The following is a 19,249-nucleotide window of genomic DNA, read 5'->3' as shown; positions in this document are numbered from 1 at the left end:
TTTCTCTCGATATCAGTAAGAAGTTTTATATTACTTTTTTAAACGTTAGATAAGATATTTCGAATATAGATCACAACATACTTTAAATTTTATTTAAAAGTAATAGAATTAGTTTCGGAATTATCCAGATAATGAATTTCACTGAATATTGCTAGCACTCGCGATTCTCTCGATTCCATCCCTACTCGAACACACTTTTGCTCAAACATCACGCACTTTTCTACGTGCAAATGCACGCGTACATCTGCCGGCACGTTGATATGTCGATATTTTTAGTTTCTCCGCCGTTCCTCAATGGTACGTGCCTACGCAAATACCTTGCATGGAACTTTTCTTTCCACTTGCGTTTCTCTCGTCTTATTCGTTCCCTTTACCCCATGGTATAATCGTTACCATACTTCTTCGCGGTATTGAAATGCCACCGATAAGAACTGATAAACAAGTCTTGCTTCGAGAATATAACTTTTAGATTTTTCAACAGATAAATTTATAATTTAAGATTGCGTGTATTAGAGGTACATTAGATGCATTATTTAAAAAGTATTAAAGCGTATAGATGTACTAAACATAAACATATTCGATATTAAAAGCTCAGTCTCATCAGTTTTTATTTATATTAGCGATAGAAAATTTGTCAAAATTCTAGTTTTGATTATAGAAATTACAGAAACAATCTTTTAAGTTCTCAAATCGCAAATTCCAGCAAAATTTGAAAATTCCTTGCAATTCTACAAATATTATACAATTGAGCACAATAAGAATAATTTTTAATAATTTAAAGATCAAATTTTTTTACGATTAATTTTTTAGATTTTTTATTAAAGATTATCTAAGTGTTATTGTAATTTCAAGAGTTATTAATCAAGGAAAATATAATAAATTCAATTTTTGATGGACGTATGTATGCATTTATTAAAATAACTAACACTTTGAAATGGAACTAACGTAGGTATAAATGTCGTCAGCTCTTATTTCGAATTTTCGTTGTAATTCCTTAACGAAGAATTTTTTAACATTTGTTTACATGACATTTCTTTTTCTTATTTTCACTCATCTACTGGAAAAAGTAGGAACCCTGTATTAAGATTCGAAAATCATGAGAGAGAGTTAATTCAGCATTGACTGAAATTGGTTCAAATAATGTCAGCCAAGAACTATACCAGCTGCAAAAGGTTAAACGTCGCGAAACGAACCGCGAATTTTATGGCCCTTGGACGATAGACGAGAAAACGGAAGTCGAACGAAGCACGGCCTCTCGTGTTAGGTCGATCGAAGGTTCGACCTTCGACCCCCGCGGCGAACTTGAGGAGCCTCGAACGCGGCTCATTAACCGAAGCAATGTTTCGTCGACACGGTTTTTCTAGGAATAAACGGTGCGGCAATAAATTGCAATCAACGCCAGGGGATATATTCTAACAAATATTTTATACGTTCAGCGAATTTTTGCGACTCCCGTGAACGTAGGAAAAAGCGTAATTAAGCACGGTCGCAAAGGTTTTCTTTTAGTTTCTTTCTTCGAAATTTTAGGAACTCGAGATTTTGAGAGATGATTAGTCTGATATGTGATATGTTTTAATATACTCTGCCATTTTGTTAAATTGTCAGTGTCGAAATGGCAATTTCATAAATTAGATAATTATAATTGTAAGTTTTTACATCTTGGATTTAGCTGTAATTTTGGTTAGCGAATCGTATAGTTTTTCTACTTGTATGTGCGTTTAATTAAAGCGTGATATACGGAATTAAATGCGCGAAATTGTTGCCTTTGTGTTAATTGCAAGTATTACATATGTAAAGTTATTGGTTCAATTATCTTTTTTTTAACTGTAATTAATCAATTTTTCTCTCATTTTAATAAAAAAAATTCTCATCTTAAAAAAAGCTTTTAACATAAAATTGAAACGGGGTATCGAAAGATTTCTTTTATATTTAACATTTACAAATAATTTTTATTTTTATTTTAATCATATTTCTTTTTCGTTCTATTGACAATTAAAGTGAATTAAATGAATTAAGAAACTGAAGACTAAGAAATTAAACTAATAGAGTACATAAATTACAAGAAAATTACATGCTTGTGTAAAATGTCACTATTTTTTCTTTATCGTATCTATACTTATAATTACCTGATAAAAGCAATTGTAATTAAAATTGATAATAGTTGTTTTTAGCATGACTGTTCTATTTGCAATATTTCAATTCTACTACAACAAGATATTCACATTTATACACATTTATACATATATATATTTGAAATTTCGTAAAAGTAATATGAATATAATAATGTATATTCATTACATATATTTCTCCGAGTGTATGTAATATATTATAAATTGGCTGCAAATGTACTAGAAAATAAAAATTCATCGCTTGTCGTTTCATTACTCACCGTATTTAAGTCCGCGCCATTTTGAAGCCAATTCCTTGTACGTTGGAAGAACATTAAATTGCGATTGTCTAGGAGACGAAGCGCAAGGCTTATAAACAACCATGCACTTTACACACTTCCGGTTTGGAGGTGGTACCGCCGGTACCGGATACGCCGGTTGGATGTGCACGTATGCCATAGGGGTGACGGACTGTGGCGAATAGTAATTCGTATACCTCTTTCGACGAATACCCGATTGTTTCTCACGATCGACATCAGCCTTTCGAAAGAACGACAAAAATAAATCCTTTAAATGGTCTTTCGATTTCTTTACAAATTTATTAATACGCGAATTCAGTTCATTAGGCCCATCTTTCAAATTTCGCATCGCAAGCGAAGAATCAGGTGATTTTACACTTTGCGGTTTAGTCTCGAATTTTTCGTCGTTCCCAAATTTTCTTATTTCCAAGAAACTGTACGATCTCTCATTAACCGAATCCACTTTGGACGAAAATTTTCCAACATTCCGAAACTCATCGCGCGAATTCAATTTTTTGTTCACTTCTCGATTTTTAAACGCTTCACTTAAGAACGCAGACAACTTCACGATATTCTTATTTGTTTCTTGCACGTTATTCGTGTCGAGCAACATCTCACCTCCCAGGTCCAATTTTGTTCGAATATCTGCAAACCCATCGTATAAATTCAATTCATCGAAGGTATTCCCCGACTCTTGCATCTCGTTCAACTCATCGACAACCTTCGTTGTCTCTTCGTCAAACAATTTCTCGTTTCCACGAAGCAAAGAAGAAGCGGGATCGGTTTCGCGAGCACTCGCGTCGAGTCGATTTCGTGAGTCCGTTATTTCGAGTCCACCGGACGTCTCGGCGTGACCTTGAGCAGTGTCGACCTTACGAAAATCAACGGAAGGATCGATGGCCCGAGGCGATCGATCGCGAGATCTCGTCCCTCTTTCAAGAATGTTCCCGCGATACCGATCCGTTGCCCGACCTCTGCCGCTTCTGAACAGCTCGACCGTCTTTGCGGAAGATCGAATCGGTCCGTGAGCCTTACGAAAAAAAAGCATTCCGGCAAGAACGGGCTGCGTTCCCGAGATCGATTCCTCGTCTCGTTTATATTCTTCCTGCCTGTCTGCTTCCTCCCAGTCGTATAGCTGATCGGAATTATGGAAATCACCGAGAATCCTCTTCGAGGATCCGACGTTTACCTTCCCTTCGATCCTCCGATCGAATTCAGGTTCCATCGAGACTGATCCGTCATTTCGGTGACGAGGATCTCTGTTATTTGTAGTTTTAAAAAGAATTTCGCTCTTGTCGTTCGACGGAGGTTCCGTCAAGTTCTCGACGTCGGACTTAACGCGGCTCAGCTCGTTCTCCGTGGAGCGTGAATATTGCGAGAAGCTAGCGATTTCCATTTTCGCCGATCCCTCGGTTTCGTCATCGTTTTCTTGCCCGCGCAAGGTTAGCGAGAGGCTGTTGCCCGTATCCGAGTAGTAACTTCGCCCCAAACTCTTCCCGACTTCATTCATCGATTGCCCATTCACTCGGCGCGACAAATTCGCTTCAACGTCGCTCCTTTCACCAACCGCCGAGCCATTCAACGCGTCGCCGGTCTCCGAGTCATCCTTCGAAAATCGAGTTTCATCCTGCTCGCCTCCGCTCCCAACTGCCTCGCCGCTCCTAAACGCCGTATAATTCGCCTCATCATCGTCGTCATTCGATCGCCTCTTTGGATCTTTCAACGACGCGAAATCGCTCTTCTTTGTAATTGGATCCATCCTCGTTCCGCGGTTATTTTCTACGAGCTCCGTCTTACCGGCTGCTCGGGGCTCCGACAGCTGAAGCGGGTTTTCCATCCGATAACTCTCGTTTTTCATCGTAATTGAATTCCCTATCGACTCGTGCTTATTTTTTGCCAGGCCGACCTTCCTTGAATTTAATGGGGAAAGTACGTTTTCCTCAGAGTAATCTGCCGATCTATGATCACTTTCCTCGCGACTCGACCAAGACTTTTCTTTCGAACGATCAGCTGAATTTTGATTACTTTTCGAATTTGACGAATTATTTGGATCTTTTGTAGAATTTTCTTCTTCTATCAAATACACAGATTCAGTTTTCTTGTTCTCGTTTCTCGCATTTTCTTCCACATCTCGAAACGAAAGTGATTTATCTGTGGAATCGTTTGTTAAAGCGATATTTGTCGCGTAATTTGTCTTCGAACCACCGTTGTCTTCGTCTTGTATCGTGTATATTTTTTCGAGATTCCTTTCAACGTCCCATAACGGAGCCGAACTTGACACCGAGTCGAGGCTTGTTACTGGCTTTCGATCATCGTTCCTCTGGTCGTTTCTCACGAAATTCCACGACAGACGCGACCTTCGGACCGAGTAACTTCTCGATCGGTCGTTTTTACCAACGTTCCTTTCCAGATTCCACGAAGGAAACGAGCTTTTTGCGAGATCGTCCATCGACACGCGATTAGCTGCTTCATTTTCCGCAACATCATTTTCATCGAAGTTCAACGACGAAAGTGGCTTTTCACGCTCTGTGTTTTTCCCCGGTTCCGCCGTGTAACTCTCGGTTCTATCGCCGTTTTTCTCGACAATCCACAATGGAAAGGAACCTTCTGTCGAGTAGCTTACACGTTCTTTGTTATTTTCAAAGTTCCCTACAAACGAAAGCGATTTATCGATCGAGTAACGCGCTCGAGCTTCTGCAGTTTCCTTCAGCCCCGTCGCGCGACTCTTGGATCCAGTTTCGTCAGTTTTATCGTCGCTTCTTCCCTCGAAATTCCACAATTCGATCGAACTTGCCACCGAACTCTTCGATTTCTTCGCGTCGTTTTCGCGATCTCCTGCCGGAAGCAGCGTTCCACTCGAAGAATAACTCGCGGGACGTTCGTTTGTTCGTGGATCCGACGAGATTTCCGCCGAATAACCGGCCTCGCGTGCCCCGTCCAGTTCGGCATTCCGATAAACGTGGCTCGGGCTCCGTGTTCCTTCCTCGGCCACTGAATAATCCCGGCTGAAAGCCTGTCGATCTTCCTCCTCGGTCCCCGGCCCGTCGCTCAGCCGTTCTCCTTTTTTCTCGTGGCCGTTGTGCCGACTGTTCGATCGGGACGACGCGACAGCCACGCTGAAATCGTTGCTGTCCGAATCGATCGGCGTGGAAGCAGACAACGCGTCGCCGGCCGTGTCGATCCGCCATCCCAATAGAAACAAGGCCCCTACTCCGAGGGCCAGGACGCCCCGGACCTTCCACGCTGACCTTCCGGGGTACATTTCTACCCCATGCTCACAGGAAGCACCGGCACGTTCCTCCGCGCCTCTATCATCACGTTGTCATCTCCGAGAAATGATCGGCCTCGAGAATATCGACGTTGGTAAACGGCGTTGCGTTTCTCTTCTGGTACGGTCTTCTCGATTAGCTTACGCTTTGCTTCTCCTGATGTTGATTTTTTTTTCGATGGCACGTGGCGTGGCAGTTTGACGCGCCTGAAGTGTTTACAGCAGACTTTGCCGATTCTTGAATGTAAAAGAAAATTGACAACGCTAACTTATTTTTTTTAATTCTTGCAACCTGGGGTTTGCTGGCTTTTGAACGTGATAGAATTTTTAATTTTATAATAATATTCGCTAGCCTTTGCTAATTTAATAAATTTGAATTTTTAACTTCGTAGCTAATATTTTGGTTTGTTTATGACAGAGTTTGTCCTTGAACAGATCCATAATAGAACTTATAACAGTGGTTTAAGTAATTTTTAATCTTGGTCACTTATCCGTTCCAAAATACTATTTAAGTTCATTTATCAAATAATTGCGGAGAAAAATAGAAACATTATTTTTTGCTTATAAAATTATTTGTTATAACATTCAAAGAATGTTATTTATTAGTTCGTATTAGATCGTGATTGAACTTGATTTGTTACTGGATAAATTTCAAAATTGTAAAGATGATCTATAAACTTTGCGATCGCTGTGTGAATCTTACGAAACTTGACATTATTCATAATTATTCGCGACACTTTTTAATAAACTAAAAAGTTTCGAAATTGTAAAGACGATTTAAGAAACGAATACAATTTCACTGTCACTGTACGAGTCCATTTATCGATTCCTTACAAAGAAAAACACTGTTGAGACATGTGCCTTCGATGATGCTAATTCCTCTCACGGACGAGTTTGTTTTTTTAATCATGTTCATGGGGATGATTTCAAAGCTAAATATATATCTTTCCAATCAATGTTTGGACTCGAATATTGGCTCGATTGCAAAGCATAACACTGCTCGAACGTGAATCTTTAACAATGATAACAGGCAAACTTGTTTTATAATTGCACTGGTGACAGTGATCTGACAGATAAGTATAGCTTCGCGATTGTTATTGTCCTTTTTTCAACAAGTGGCTTTGTTTTTAAAACAGTTTAACAATTATTAACTTCAACTTATCATCACTCTTTGAGTTCCTTTACCGATTTATTCGCAAAGACGAATATTACTAACACATTGGATTTTCAGAACGGTGATTCATCACGTTCTTCAACAGACACAATCGCTATTCATACACTTGTACAAACGATGTAACTCGCTCTGATTTTATCACGTATTTATGTTCATTCACTGGCTGTACATTAGGCACAAGAGTCTTTAGTTAAATATAATTTTCCCGAGAAATAACTTTCAGTTAAATAAAACACTAAAGTAAAATAATTATTAACTCGTTGCAAAGATGTAAGAGTTTCTGATAATGGTACCGCGAAATGGAGCCTCAACAAACAGTTTGTTTGAATCTTGAACTGAAACGAATTTTTCAGACTGTTTCGTAATCACTTTTATCCAGACTCTTCGCCGAGTTCGTCGTTCGTTGGAACACAGTTTAAACAGCGCGTAGTTTAAATGGTAACGATCGATCTCAAGATTCGATCGGAGGGACAAGCGACGGGCGTGTATTAGTCCGCGGTGAACGATTCGTAAATCGTGCAATTATTTTTTTTTCTTTTTCTTTCTTTTTACAGCAGCCAAGAAAGGAGATTGCGTGGATCTACGAAATCTTGTTCCAGGCGGTGGCCGTTTCTTGCGCGCATTCCCCCCCTCCCGCGGGTCGTCGTACGATTTCCAGCGATTTCACGGCGACCGCGAGAACACGCTCTGGTTACGCGTAAAAATCGGCGACGATCAACGTTCGGAGGATCGTCCGACACCTTCGGTCATAGATTTTTACGAAGGAGCGACGAGAGAAGTCGGAGGAGCCACAGCGCCGAAAGATCACGAATCGAAGAAGAGGATCCAACGAGGAGAGATCGCGAAAAGAGAGAGCTCGCTGACCGAGAATGAGAAAGATCTTCTCGATCGAAGAACCCGTCCCTCGGTCGATCGACGAGCTAACCGATTCCTCTCTTCGGCGAGACGAGCCGAGCTTCCAACAGGGGACCACGATCGATCGAGACCCCTTTGAGATATCGCGAGACGCAAACCCGCGAGGAAAAAGCGACGGAGAGGCACACGTGGACCACGACGAGGTGAATATGTACCAGCTTCGACGGCGGCTCGAGAGACACTGGCTTGCTACCATTACCATTAGCCGCCTTTGCTCTCTCTCCTCTCTTCCTCTTCTTCTTCGTCGGCGGCTCGCGTCCTCCTCCTTCCTGCGGGAAACCCGAATCTCCTCTCCGTACCTCCGTCGATCGGAGCACGTGGGTGTATACGCGACTGGATCCGCTCTCTGCACCGGAGAGGATCTGTCGCGGGATCCAGTGCTCCCGTTTTTCCTTGTCCCTTTTTGCTCTAGGGCCTGCGCGATCCTCAGGATTACGTCACACGCGCGTGTAAACAATACGTCTTGTGCCCCGATCCAGCCCGCCGCAAGATTTTTTTTCAATCGTTCCGACGAGCAGACCCGGCGATGATGAACAGGAATTTTGGATTTGAATGAATTTGTTTCGATTGCCGGAAAGAATTGTAAAAAGAGAAGAAGAGAAATATGAAAGAGAAGAATTTTTGTTGCTGTTGTGTAGTGTTATAGAGGAAGTGGATGAAACAGTCGCGAAAATCTTTGTGAAAGAGACGAAGAAAAATGACAAGAGTGAGTTATTATTGAAAGGGTTATTTAACAGAGACTAAATGACATTTTTGAAATATTAAATTCTGATTTTTGAAATTTTCATTGAGAGAGAAATCGGTGTCAGTTAATTGGTTACATAATATACTTGTTAACAAATATATTTTTCTATTTTCTCCGATTTCTAATGACTTTTAAAGTAGAAACTAAATTTTTTTTTGGCAATTTTATATCCGTGATATCAAACTTATATAATTTAAAAGAAACATATATGAATTCACAATATTTTCTACTATTCTTTATTATTAGTTTAATTACATGTAGATATTTTTCTATTTCCTCCGATTTTTAATGACATTTAAAGTAGAAACTAAATTCTTTTTGGTAATTTTATATCCGTGATATCAAACTTATATAATTTAAAATTAGAAACATATATGAATTTATAATTTTCTACTATTTTTATTATTAGTTTAATTACATGTAGATATTTTTCTATTTCCTCCGATTTTTAATGACATTTAAAGTAGAAACTAAATTCTTTTTGGTAATTTTATATCCGTGATATCAAACTTATATAATTTAGAATTAGAAACATATATGAATTCACAATATTTTCTACTATTCTTTATTATTAGTTTAATTACATGTAGATATTTTTCTATTTTTTCCGATTTTTAATGACTTTTAAAGTAGAAACTAAATTTTTTTTTGGCAATTTTATATCTGTGATATCAAACTTATATAATTTAGAATTAGAAACATATATGAATTCACAATATTTTCTACTATTCTTTATTATTAGTTTAATTACATGTAGATATTTTTCTATTTTTTCCGATTTTTAATGACTTTTAAAGTAGAAACTAAATTTTTTTTTGGTAATTTTATATCTGTGATATCAAACTTATATAATTTAAAATTAGAAAGATATATGAATTCGCAATATTTTCTACTATTTTTTGTTACTAATTTAATTAAAGAATAATTTTACGGTAAAATTTATTTTAAATACATGTAGATTTTAATGATATGAAACAAAGAAACACAAATTTAATATACTTAATTATTATGTGTGTTAATTGTTTTAGAACATTAAGATTTATCGTTTATCATTAAATTTATTCAATAAAAGGAATCGTATGTTTAATGATAACAAAATCTAGACTTTGCAGACTATGATATCTAGTTTCTCTTATTATCTCTATAAATACACATCTACGGAGTAACCAACAAAACGTGCAGATATTCTTTTTCGAAAGATTTTAGTCGATTGAATAAATCGATTTTGATCAATTGAAAGGAGTTTAATAAAATCGTTGAACATTGTTTTTAAAAATTTATGTATTTTTTCTAAAAGAAAAGTTTTACAAAGAAATTTTGTTTGTAAAAAATTTGTTACAAAAATCTTCTTTCATATCTTCTTTTGTTTTAATACATTTGAAAAAAAGATTTGCATTCTAATTTTATAAATCGTGATGTATCACATTTTTTATATATCCAGTTAATATTAAAATTTTGTCTTAAAACTTCTTCAAAAATTGCAAGATTTACGTTAAAATTTTATAAGATAAATTGTAAAACATCATATTTCTCACAAGTTTGATTGATTAAAATTACGATATACAAATATTTTAAAATTGTAAACTAAAAATCATTTTTTTTAAATTATCTACCAAAAACGAATTACGTAAGTTCTATTATTATAGGAGAGAGAGACACGTATTGAGTAAGCTTTCCGTTTAAGTTTAAAACGTTCGATGTTGATATTAGTAAAGTAGGTCGAACCGAGAACTGCAATGCTTTGTTATCGATTGTTTAACTATTAGATAAGAAGACGATGTATTTCGCACGAGTGCAAAGATAAATACGTGCTCTAATGTTTATAAGGACTTTTACTGCAAACTAACTAGAATCGCTTATTAGAAACTTTTTTCTATTATAACAAGAATTCTAATAGAAGAATATTGATGATAAGATTAAATTTATAACAGGCCTGATATTAAATATCAAGATGTTGTGATAATAAAAGAATTATAATATATAATTATGTAATTCTTAGTAAGTAGTAAATTAAATCTGTAATAAGTAATGTGTCATTGTTACTCTTTAAATATTCTTTACATGTTTTTTGTTAGCTTCCGAAATTATGATCACGAGTTCAAAATATATTCAAATAATTACCATGTTCATTTTCAATCATTACGACTTTATTATATTTTACATCCATTGTAATTTTCGAATTCTTATGTATAAACAGAAATATCTTCTAACCATGTAATCAATTAAAACAGAAAATAGAAAATGTTGAGAGACGTGTAATAAATATTTAAAATATACTTAATGGTTTAATGAATGTTTAAGTGTTTAGATTTTTGAGAAAATGAAATATCTTTTAAAGTATTGAGTTTTAAATGACTTTGAATTATGGTTTTCATTTGCGTATATACAAATAAAAGTAGTACGGTTCTATTTAAAGAAAGAAGCATTTTGCAAACAATTGATGCATTTGCGACAAAAGTCACGTTATAGGGCGATAAAGATTACCACGAAGTCTTTTTCTACGATTTATTTATTTTTTTTTAACTTTACTTGGAATAAAGATAAGGTAATCGCACATAATAAGAAATTCTTAAAATCCTAATGAAGATATAGAAATGTTTCTTTCTCAATAAATTCAATATTGAAAGAAAAAAAATTAATAAATATTTTTATATTTAACATTATTTATTTTTATATTTTTATTTTATGTTTATATATCTAAATATACGAAAGTTGAAACGATTTAATATTATGTCGTAAAATTAAATATCGGATATCCAATATTTTTGAAAAAATTTTTTAAAATAGGCTAGAAAACGAATAATCATTTCGATGAAATAAAAATAAATTTTGTGCAATATATTTTAATTTCTTTTGTTATCTTTGTTAGCATGCGAATGATATAAAGAACAATATTCGAATGGAAATGCATGCATTCAATCTATTTTATTTCATATTGGTGTCACTTGTGCATGATTCTACAGTTCAATCTATAATTCTTGGAATTATTCTGTGTGCCAGTATTCTGTTAGAATTTTAAGTACATTTAAGTAAAGATTAGAGGAATATATAATAGCTTTTTCATAAATATACAGAATGTGATTTAAGGCTTCATTTCCGAAGAAATCAAGTTTAACATACTGTGCCAAAGAAGTGAATAATCAACAGAAATATTCTGTGTGTGAAAATAAATCAAAATTGTTTCGCTTAGGACTTCGTCATTAAGAAAATATTTTATTTTATTTTTATTACCTTTATTAAATAATAATAAAATAAAAAATTTAAAATTTTATCCATTAATCAATTTTTTCATTGAATATTTATTAATATTTTTATTATATTAATACATAATTAGAAATATAAATAATTGAATATCCTTATACTAATTTAAATAATTTATTTACTATTTTATATTTTAATTATTATATTTTTTCATTTATAATAAATAATTTATTTGATTATATTATAAATTAATATTATAATTAATGAACTTGACAAAGTATATGATTTGAATTCATATTATAGAAATAAAATTAACTATACGTGTGTAATTTTTAAATCTAATTTTCTCAAAAATAAAGCGTTTCATGAAAAAATTTTGTTCTATATTTTTTAATAACTTTCTGTCGATTAGTTATTAAGAGTTAGTCTCCTGACCGGAATTAGTTATATTCATCAAACATACGTGATAAATTTCCAATTCTTATTTTTTCGAAAATGAAATAATAAAATGTTTATCCTTCCTTTTATTCTTTTTTTTATGTAAAATTATGTAAAAACCCTTTTCGGTTGTATTATTGGGCCGTAAATACCCTGTTTATGTTTAATTTGCAATAACATTTTAATAAAAATGGTAAAATCATTTTAAAATACAAAGAGTTACTATAATTACTATAATTTTAGCAACTTTCTGCTATACTTCTGTCGTAATAAAATTCTCCATTTTGCTAATTGAATGTTACATTTATTTATTAAAATTATATCCACTTTATGATTATCAATTGGATACATTATGCTACATAAGCATTACTCAGCTTGAATTAAGTATATCATAATAATAATACAAAGAAAATAATAATTTATAATATGTACAGTGATCGTGGAATATTTATATAGTAATTTATATTTGATGAATATAAACTTTTAACTTATTATGCAACTTTAACGTACAATTACTATTACTTATATATTCAGTTTTGTTTTGCGAAGGTAAAATATTCCAAGATTTATTTAAAATTATACTGCTACTATTAATAGGTGAAATATTTTTTGTTTCTCAGAGAAAATTTTTCATAAATAAATAAAATAATGACCTTGCAAAGGTTGCATGCTTCAAATTTGTAATATATTTTTAAAATAATATATAATTATTTTTTTGTAATTGTAACATTTTGTAATATTTTTTGTAATTGTAATATTTTGTAATATTTTTTGTAATTGTAATATTTTGTAATATTTTTAAAAATAATGAACTGAAACGGCAATGATTGTATGCTTCAAATTTGTTCTTGGTTAGTAACAATAAATATGAGTAACTGAAACTCTTAACCTTGTAAAAATTATTCTCGATTAGTAGAAAGTACTGAGTTTTTACAATAAAGTTTATTCATACTGTATGGAATTAAATAATGATTTATTTTCTAAATTTTCTCTACTGCAATTTTTAATTTTTGTCTAAGATGTACTTTTAGAAATGTTTATAGAGCTCTTCAGATTATTGAATGAGTTTATTAAGCCTCATTCATTCCTTACGTCAATTTGACACATTTTTCTTATAATGTTATATCATGTTGCAGCAAGCAGGTATTTTTCTAACATATATATATATTTTTTTTAGCATATATTTCTGATATTTTTGATATAAAATCTTTTGAATACGTCTTCCCGAAGACCATTAGTTTTGGAACGAGTGAAAATCCAAAACAAATGATTATAACGTTACGTGAAACTGGAGAAAATAAAATCACGACATGAAATTTGGAGTCACGTGAATCATATATCATGCAACTGAACAGTCTATTCATTAAATCATGTATCTAAATAACGTAACTTATTCAACTTCTTAAATATTCCAAATAATACTATTTCCGATTCAATTGTCGAACGTAACCGTGTGTCGCATAAATATTGATCGGTCGTTTCTTTTTCTTCACTCAGGTACACGTGTGTGTGTACATCTATTGCATATTTATAAACTGGCTTTAATGCCTAGTACATTACGAATGCAGCTGACGAGATCTCGTTTCGTAAGACTCGGCTGTTTTCGTTTCTTTTCGTTTTCTGTATTGGATCCTGCAACGACTAGCCGCGGATCCGATGGCGGTCGTCCGGAGAGGTCGCGAAGATATCGACTGCCGGACTTAGGTATATCCTCTTGCCGTGAGGAACTCCCGTTAATTGCGCGTTCGCCGGCATGCCGCTCGTATTTCGCTTCCGGCATCTAGACTGCCGAGAATTTCAGCTGAGGAACCGGCTGGAATGCGACACGGCCGCGCAACAGATCCTCCAGCCGCTTAGGATCGGCGAAAAAATACGGACGAGTGCTTCGCGATAAAATTTTATCGAATCTTAATTGCACGTCATATCAGCCATTTACTTCACCTTCCTTTTATTGTGCAGAAAAAGGGATTGCTTTTAAAAAGTGGATCCTTTCAGAGGATCTGTGAGCAGTATCGAAGTATGAAAATATCGTAATACAGTTCACCGGTTTAGATGTGTCGATAGATTATAAGACCAGAAGTTGGAATACAATTTTTTAAATTTTCATTAATTATATCTCTGTTGAGTTTATGATTTAAATTTGGCGGTTTTAATGGATCTGTGTGCGCGTGGCGTGCGAAAAAGAAAAAGAGCGAGCCAGAGCCAATTAAGCGTGAGAGCGATCAGTTAAAAATTAACCAAAGGTAAAGTTCTTTTTTTTATTATATTATATTTATAATTTTATTACATTATTTATTATATAATTAATATATATATTATTTATTATATAATTAATATATATATAATATATATTATATATATTATTTATTATATTATATTTATAATTTTATTACTTTATTTATTATACAATTAGTATATATAATATATATTATATAATATTATTTATTATAATTTTATTACATTATTTATTATATAATTAATATATATAATATATATATATTATATAAAATTATTTATTACAGTTTTTATTATATTATATTTATTATATTTATATTTATATTTATTATATTTATATTTTATTTCCTTACAAATACTTAGTGTGTTGTATACATATAATAATACGAAATATATATATATATATATACTTTTTTTGTAACTATATTTGTAACAATATTGGCGTATTTAATATTCGCACGTGTATTCTAACAATGATACATAATGTTTAGACAAAAGTTGTACGATTTTGAGGGAGACATTAATTGATATGATTATCATTTTTTCATGTAGACACATAGAAGGTGTTTGAAGTTGGTTTTTTCTTAAGTGAAATCGTATATTTTTTAATGCATTGATCAACTCAGCACGTCATTCTCTATAAAAAAAAAAAGTATTAAACCATTATATCGAAAAACCATTCATTCAGGAGATATTTTATTTTTAATGATAGTATATTTTTTATACAGAAAAAAGATATTTAACCATTATATCGAAAAACCATTGATTCAGCAAATATTTTATTATATTTAAAATATTGTGATACTTGTTCATAGTTGAATTTCTTTGTGAATTTCAAAATGTGATACTTGTTCATAGTTGAATTTCTTTGCTCAATTTGATGCTCGTTAAATATTAGATTGTATTCTGTTTTTCAGATTATCTTCTGTTTTGAAATAATGATTCTTCCTTCATTTTGTAATAGTGTTACGTTGTATTATGTTTTCATCATGTGTTATTATATAATATTACATAGTAAAAAATAATAATAGTTAATTATTAATAATAATAATCATTATTGATAATAATTAAATCAATTAATCCCCCTCTCGAAACCGTTCAACTTTCATCTAAATTTTTTGACATAAGTAATCATTTCGAAAATATTTCATCTCCTATAATAGTTTTAGCTAACTCATAAGCTACTGTCTATGAATATTTTATTATTCTCAAATTATTGCAAGTCATTTTATTGCAAAATAAAAATACAAGTATCACATTGCAATATTTTAAATATAATAAAATATTTCCTGAATCAATGGTTTTTGGATATAATGGTTATAATACCTTTTCTCTACAGACAATGACGAGCTGAGTCGATCAATGCATTAAAAAATATACTATCATTAAAAATAAAATATCCCCTGAATGAATGGTTTTTTAATATAATGGTTTAATTTTGATTATACGTTGAAAATATCTTTATTTTCGAGTTGTCGAGTACAAGATTGCAGAATAAAACGGAGTAACAACAAAATTATTCGAATATGATCGTATCACGTGAGTTAGTTAGCATAATGCTGCGTTTATTTATATATGCACTACAAGTATTCTTCGTATGACAAATATTCGACGTTTGTTATGTTGCATCGAACACGCGGAATCGGCTTAACGTGAAATAAAAGGCAACGTGGAGAATAAAAAAGCATAATGCACCGACGCATATATCACCTCCATATTCCTCCGTTGTTAACATTGAATCAATTTCATGAATGGATACATTCGTAATTGTACCGTATGTGAGTTACGATTGAAATTAGCATAGTTAGGCGGTACTCGAAACTATACTGTACGAGAGAAAAATACACCCGTACCGTTATGTGTGTTTGCATTTTTTTTTTTTTTTTTTTGCACGGTAAGAATAAATTATACCTGACTGAGCAATGATTAACTGACGTTATGATAGCAGGATATAAAATATGTCACGGATATGAAGAATGGTTTAATTCACTGTACCTTGCCGAACCGTTCCCTATCGTATTCAAATCAGCCGATCTGTTTCGTTTGTCCCGTTCTACCGACAATGGATTTGTCTTCTTTGAATTTGCTTTCACGATCATTACGTAAGGCCTCTTTTAAAAAAGAATTCTCTCGAGTGTGACTGTTCAAGTAAAGCGGAACGCTGAATTTTTATTACAAAATGCAAAAGAATATTATAGTCAAATATTTTATACTTTTTAAGTATAAATCGTGTGTAAATGTAAAATTATCAAAATTATATTGTTTATATTGAAATTATAATATTAATAGAAACGAATATATTAATTTATAATAATACTATAGCGATCATCACGTAGAAAAGAATACACTTTATTATAGACTGTACTGACTTTGATTTATATTATATTAATATTCATTATGTTAATAATCCTATTACATTACACTAATATTCGTTATAAACATAATATTAATATTTATATCCCATTGATATTTACACACTTTTATAATTTTAATTTTGCAAAATAAAATCGAACGATAATAAATCTGGGGTTATTTTAAAACTTGAAGCCTTTAGTTCAGAACGCACTGTTCCTTTTATTCTAGAATATCTCTATAACATTACGAGTGGGAAAGCGAAGACATTAACATTACGAGTGGGAAAGCGAAGACATTTTTTTTTTTCTTGAAAATGTTATAAATTATGATATGTAAAAGCATTGAAAAATTCTTTTCAAAGGTTACTTCAAAAGTTAATTGGAGCCTTTTTTCTTTTACAAAATGACCCTGTAAAAGGTTTAGACGATAAAAATTCAAGAGATCATTACATTTTCATCATTATGTTCATTTTCGTCTGATATTTAAAGTAGGAACCAAGCAGTATATATCGCATATATATATTACTTGAAGCGTTATTATCAAAAATATCGATATCTATTTGATATACTTCTATGAAAATATTGATATCTGTTTGATATTTATGTGATGATATCAGTATCGTTATCGTCTTTACATCACTTTATTTAATTGATAAAAAGTAATTCCCTCGCCAATATTTACATCTTAAATAACATGTAAACAATATTCCAATTTCGATATAAATATCTATTTATTTTAAATCATTATTTATTTTTCTTTCTTTTTGTATATATCATATCGTACATATATATATATATATTTATTTACTTATTTATTTACTTATTTACTTATTTATTTATTTTTTTATTTTTTTATGGGAAGTATCTGTTATTTTATCATGCAAGTGTAAATATAATTACGAGCAGGGTGATCGCTGTACAAAAAGAATGAAAAATAAATAATGATTTAAAATAAATAGATATTTATATCGATATACGTATATATATATATATTTGTTTTTTCAGAAGCAACAATCTGCGAAGTCAAAAATACACGGTGCCATTTAAAAAAATCAATTGATTTTTTTATCAAAAAAAGAAAATTTTTGAAATTTTTTATATTGTACTTTGTAGCCAACTAGAAACTGAATGATTTTTGTTCAAAATACTTTCTGTCACACAATCAGAAGTGCCTGAAAAATCGTGGCGACAGTTACGTGCCACACCCTGTAAAAGAATGATTTAAATAAAAAATGAATAATCTCAAAGATTACAATTCTGTTGCAATTAATTTTTCTGTATATAAACATGAACGTGTAAAAGTTATATGAAAGTGACGTACGCTTTTTTAAATAGAATTTTACAATTTCGAACATACCGATCCAGTACAGAACATTATTTTCTACAAGATTGTACTTAGCTATTTACCTTGAAAAATAATTATTTTAGGAAATATTTTAGCTTTAATTTTAGAAAATTAATCATATGAAAACCGATGAAAGCGGTGTTTTGTCCTCACTTTTGTTTTCACATTGTCCTTAATAGTTTGCCAGCAATTTTCACTTTTAAATTAAACATTTAAATGTGTATCGTACACGTGAGTACGTCATAGCTTTCCCATAAATATCAGCAATCTGATTATAACTATCCTATTGTGAACTCAATAACGTCACATAATTTATCCAAAAGTACAAAAAAGTACTTGGGACTTTGCGTTCAAAGAAAGCTTAATTCGACGAAAGGTGCCTCTAGCTTTTCAATTGCAGCGCGTAGGTACCTTCTGAGGGCCTTTTGTACATAGTAATCGAGTTAATACTACACGGAGAGCATCCAGTTCTCACAAGTAAAGTGGCTATTATGCTTGTCAACGATGCACTCGTAATGAACCAATAAACACGCTCCCTCCAGCAATGAAACGCGCACGGCTCATTAATTATCCAATCATGTTGCGTTCTCTTCCCGTTTTTCTGTTTTCAGCCGATGCACACCGCAGTCGATCATTTTGCAGTTTCCTTGACCAAGTCACGAATCACCGATGAGTTCATAAAGTCTTCATAATGAAACGCTCACTATGGATTGGACGCAATGCAAGAAATGACTATACTGCGAAGGACAGCGAAGAAATGACTATAACTTAGCTACGCATATCGAACAGGTGATCTTATTCTGTGAAACATACACTTTAATTCTTAGATCACTGCGTGCTTATTAATTTTGAGCGATATGTTTAAAAACGGGAAGTTCATAAGGAGATTTTGGAGATGTAATATAATTTTCTTTGTAATATAACTATAGATTTCACGTGAATCGTTGTTTATTATTAATATTAAGATGCATAAAAAAAAAACATTAATCCTAATGTAGAATTAATATTATTATTACAATTATACATACTTTTAATTAATATTATTATTACAATTATATATACTTTTAATTAATATTATTATTACAGTTATATATACTTTTAATTAATATTATTATTACAATTATATATACTTTTAATTAATATTATTATTACAATTATATATACTTT

General features: G+C 32.1%; 2 protein-coding genes across 2 annotated transcripts in view; both read right to left on the bottom strand.

The window, feature by feature from the left end:
* Positions 1–7,940, bottom strand: part of LOC122528832 — a 28,584-nt gene extending 20,644 nt beyond the window's left edge. The window contains exon 1 of the mRNA XM_043654369.1: positions 2,390–7,940. Within this exon, the coding sequence (XP_043510304.1) occupies positions 2,390–5,669 (3,280 nt within the window). The 5' untranslated portion in view covers positions 5,670–7,940. The remainder of the gene's footprint in view (positions 1–2,389) is intronic.
* The window catches only part of LOC122528831 (laminin subunit alpha-1), a 370,357-nt gene that overhangs the window by 108,625 nt on the left and 242,483 nt on the right, over positions 1–19,249 (bottom strand). The window lies entirely within an intron of this gene.

Source organism: Frieseomelitta varia, unplaced genomic scaffold (assembly GCF_011392965.1).
Source record: "Frieseomelitta varia isolate USP_RPSP 00005682 unplaced genomic scaffold, Fvar_1.2 scaffold_264, whole genome shotgun sequence".
NCBI lineage: Eukaryota > Metazoa > Arthropoda > Insecta > Hymenoptera > Apidae > Frieseomelitta > Frieseomelitta varia.
The sequence above is the reverse complement of the archived record's forward strand: the minus strand, read 5'-3'. Positions and strand labels throughout refer to the sequence as shown.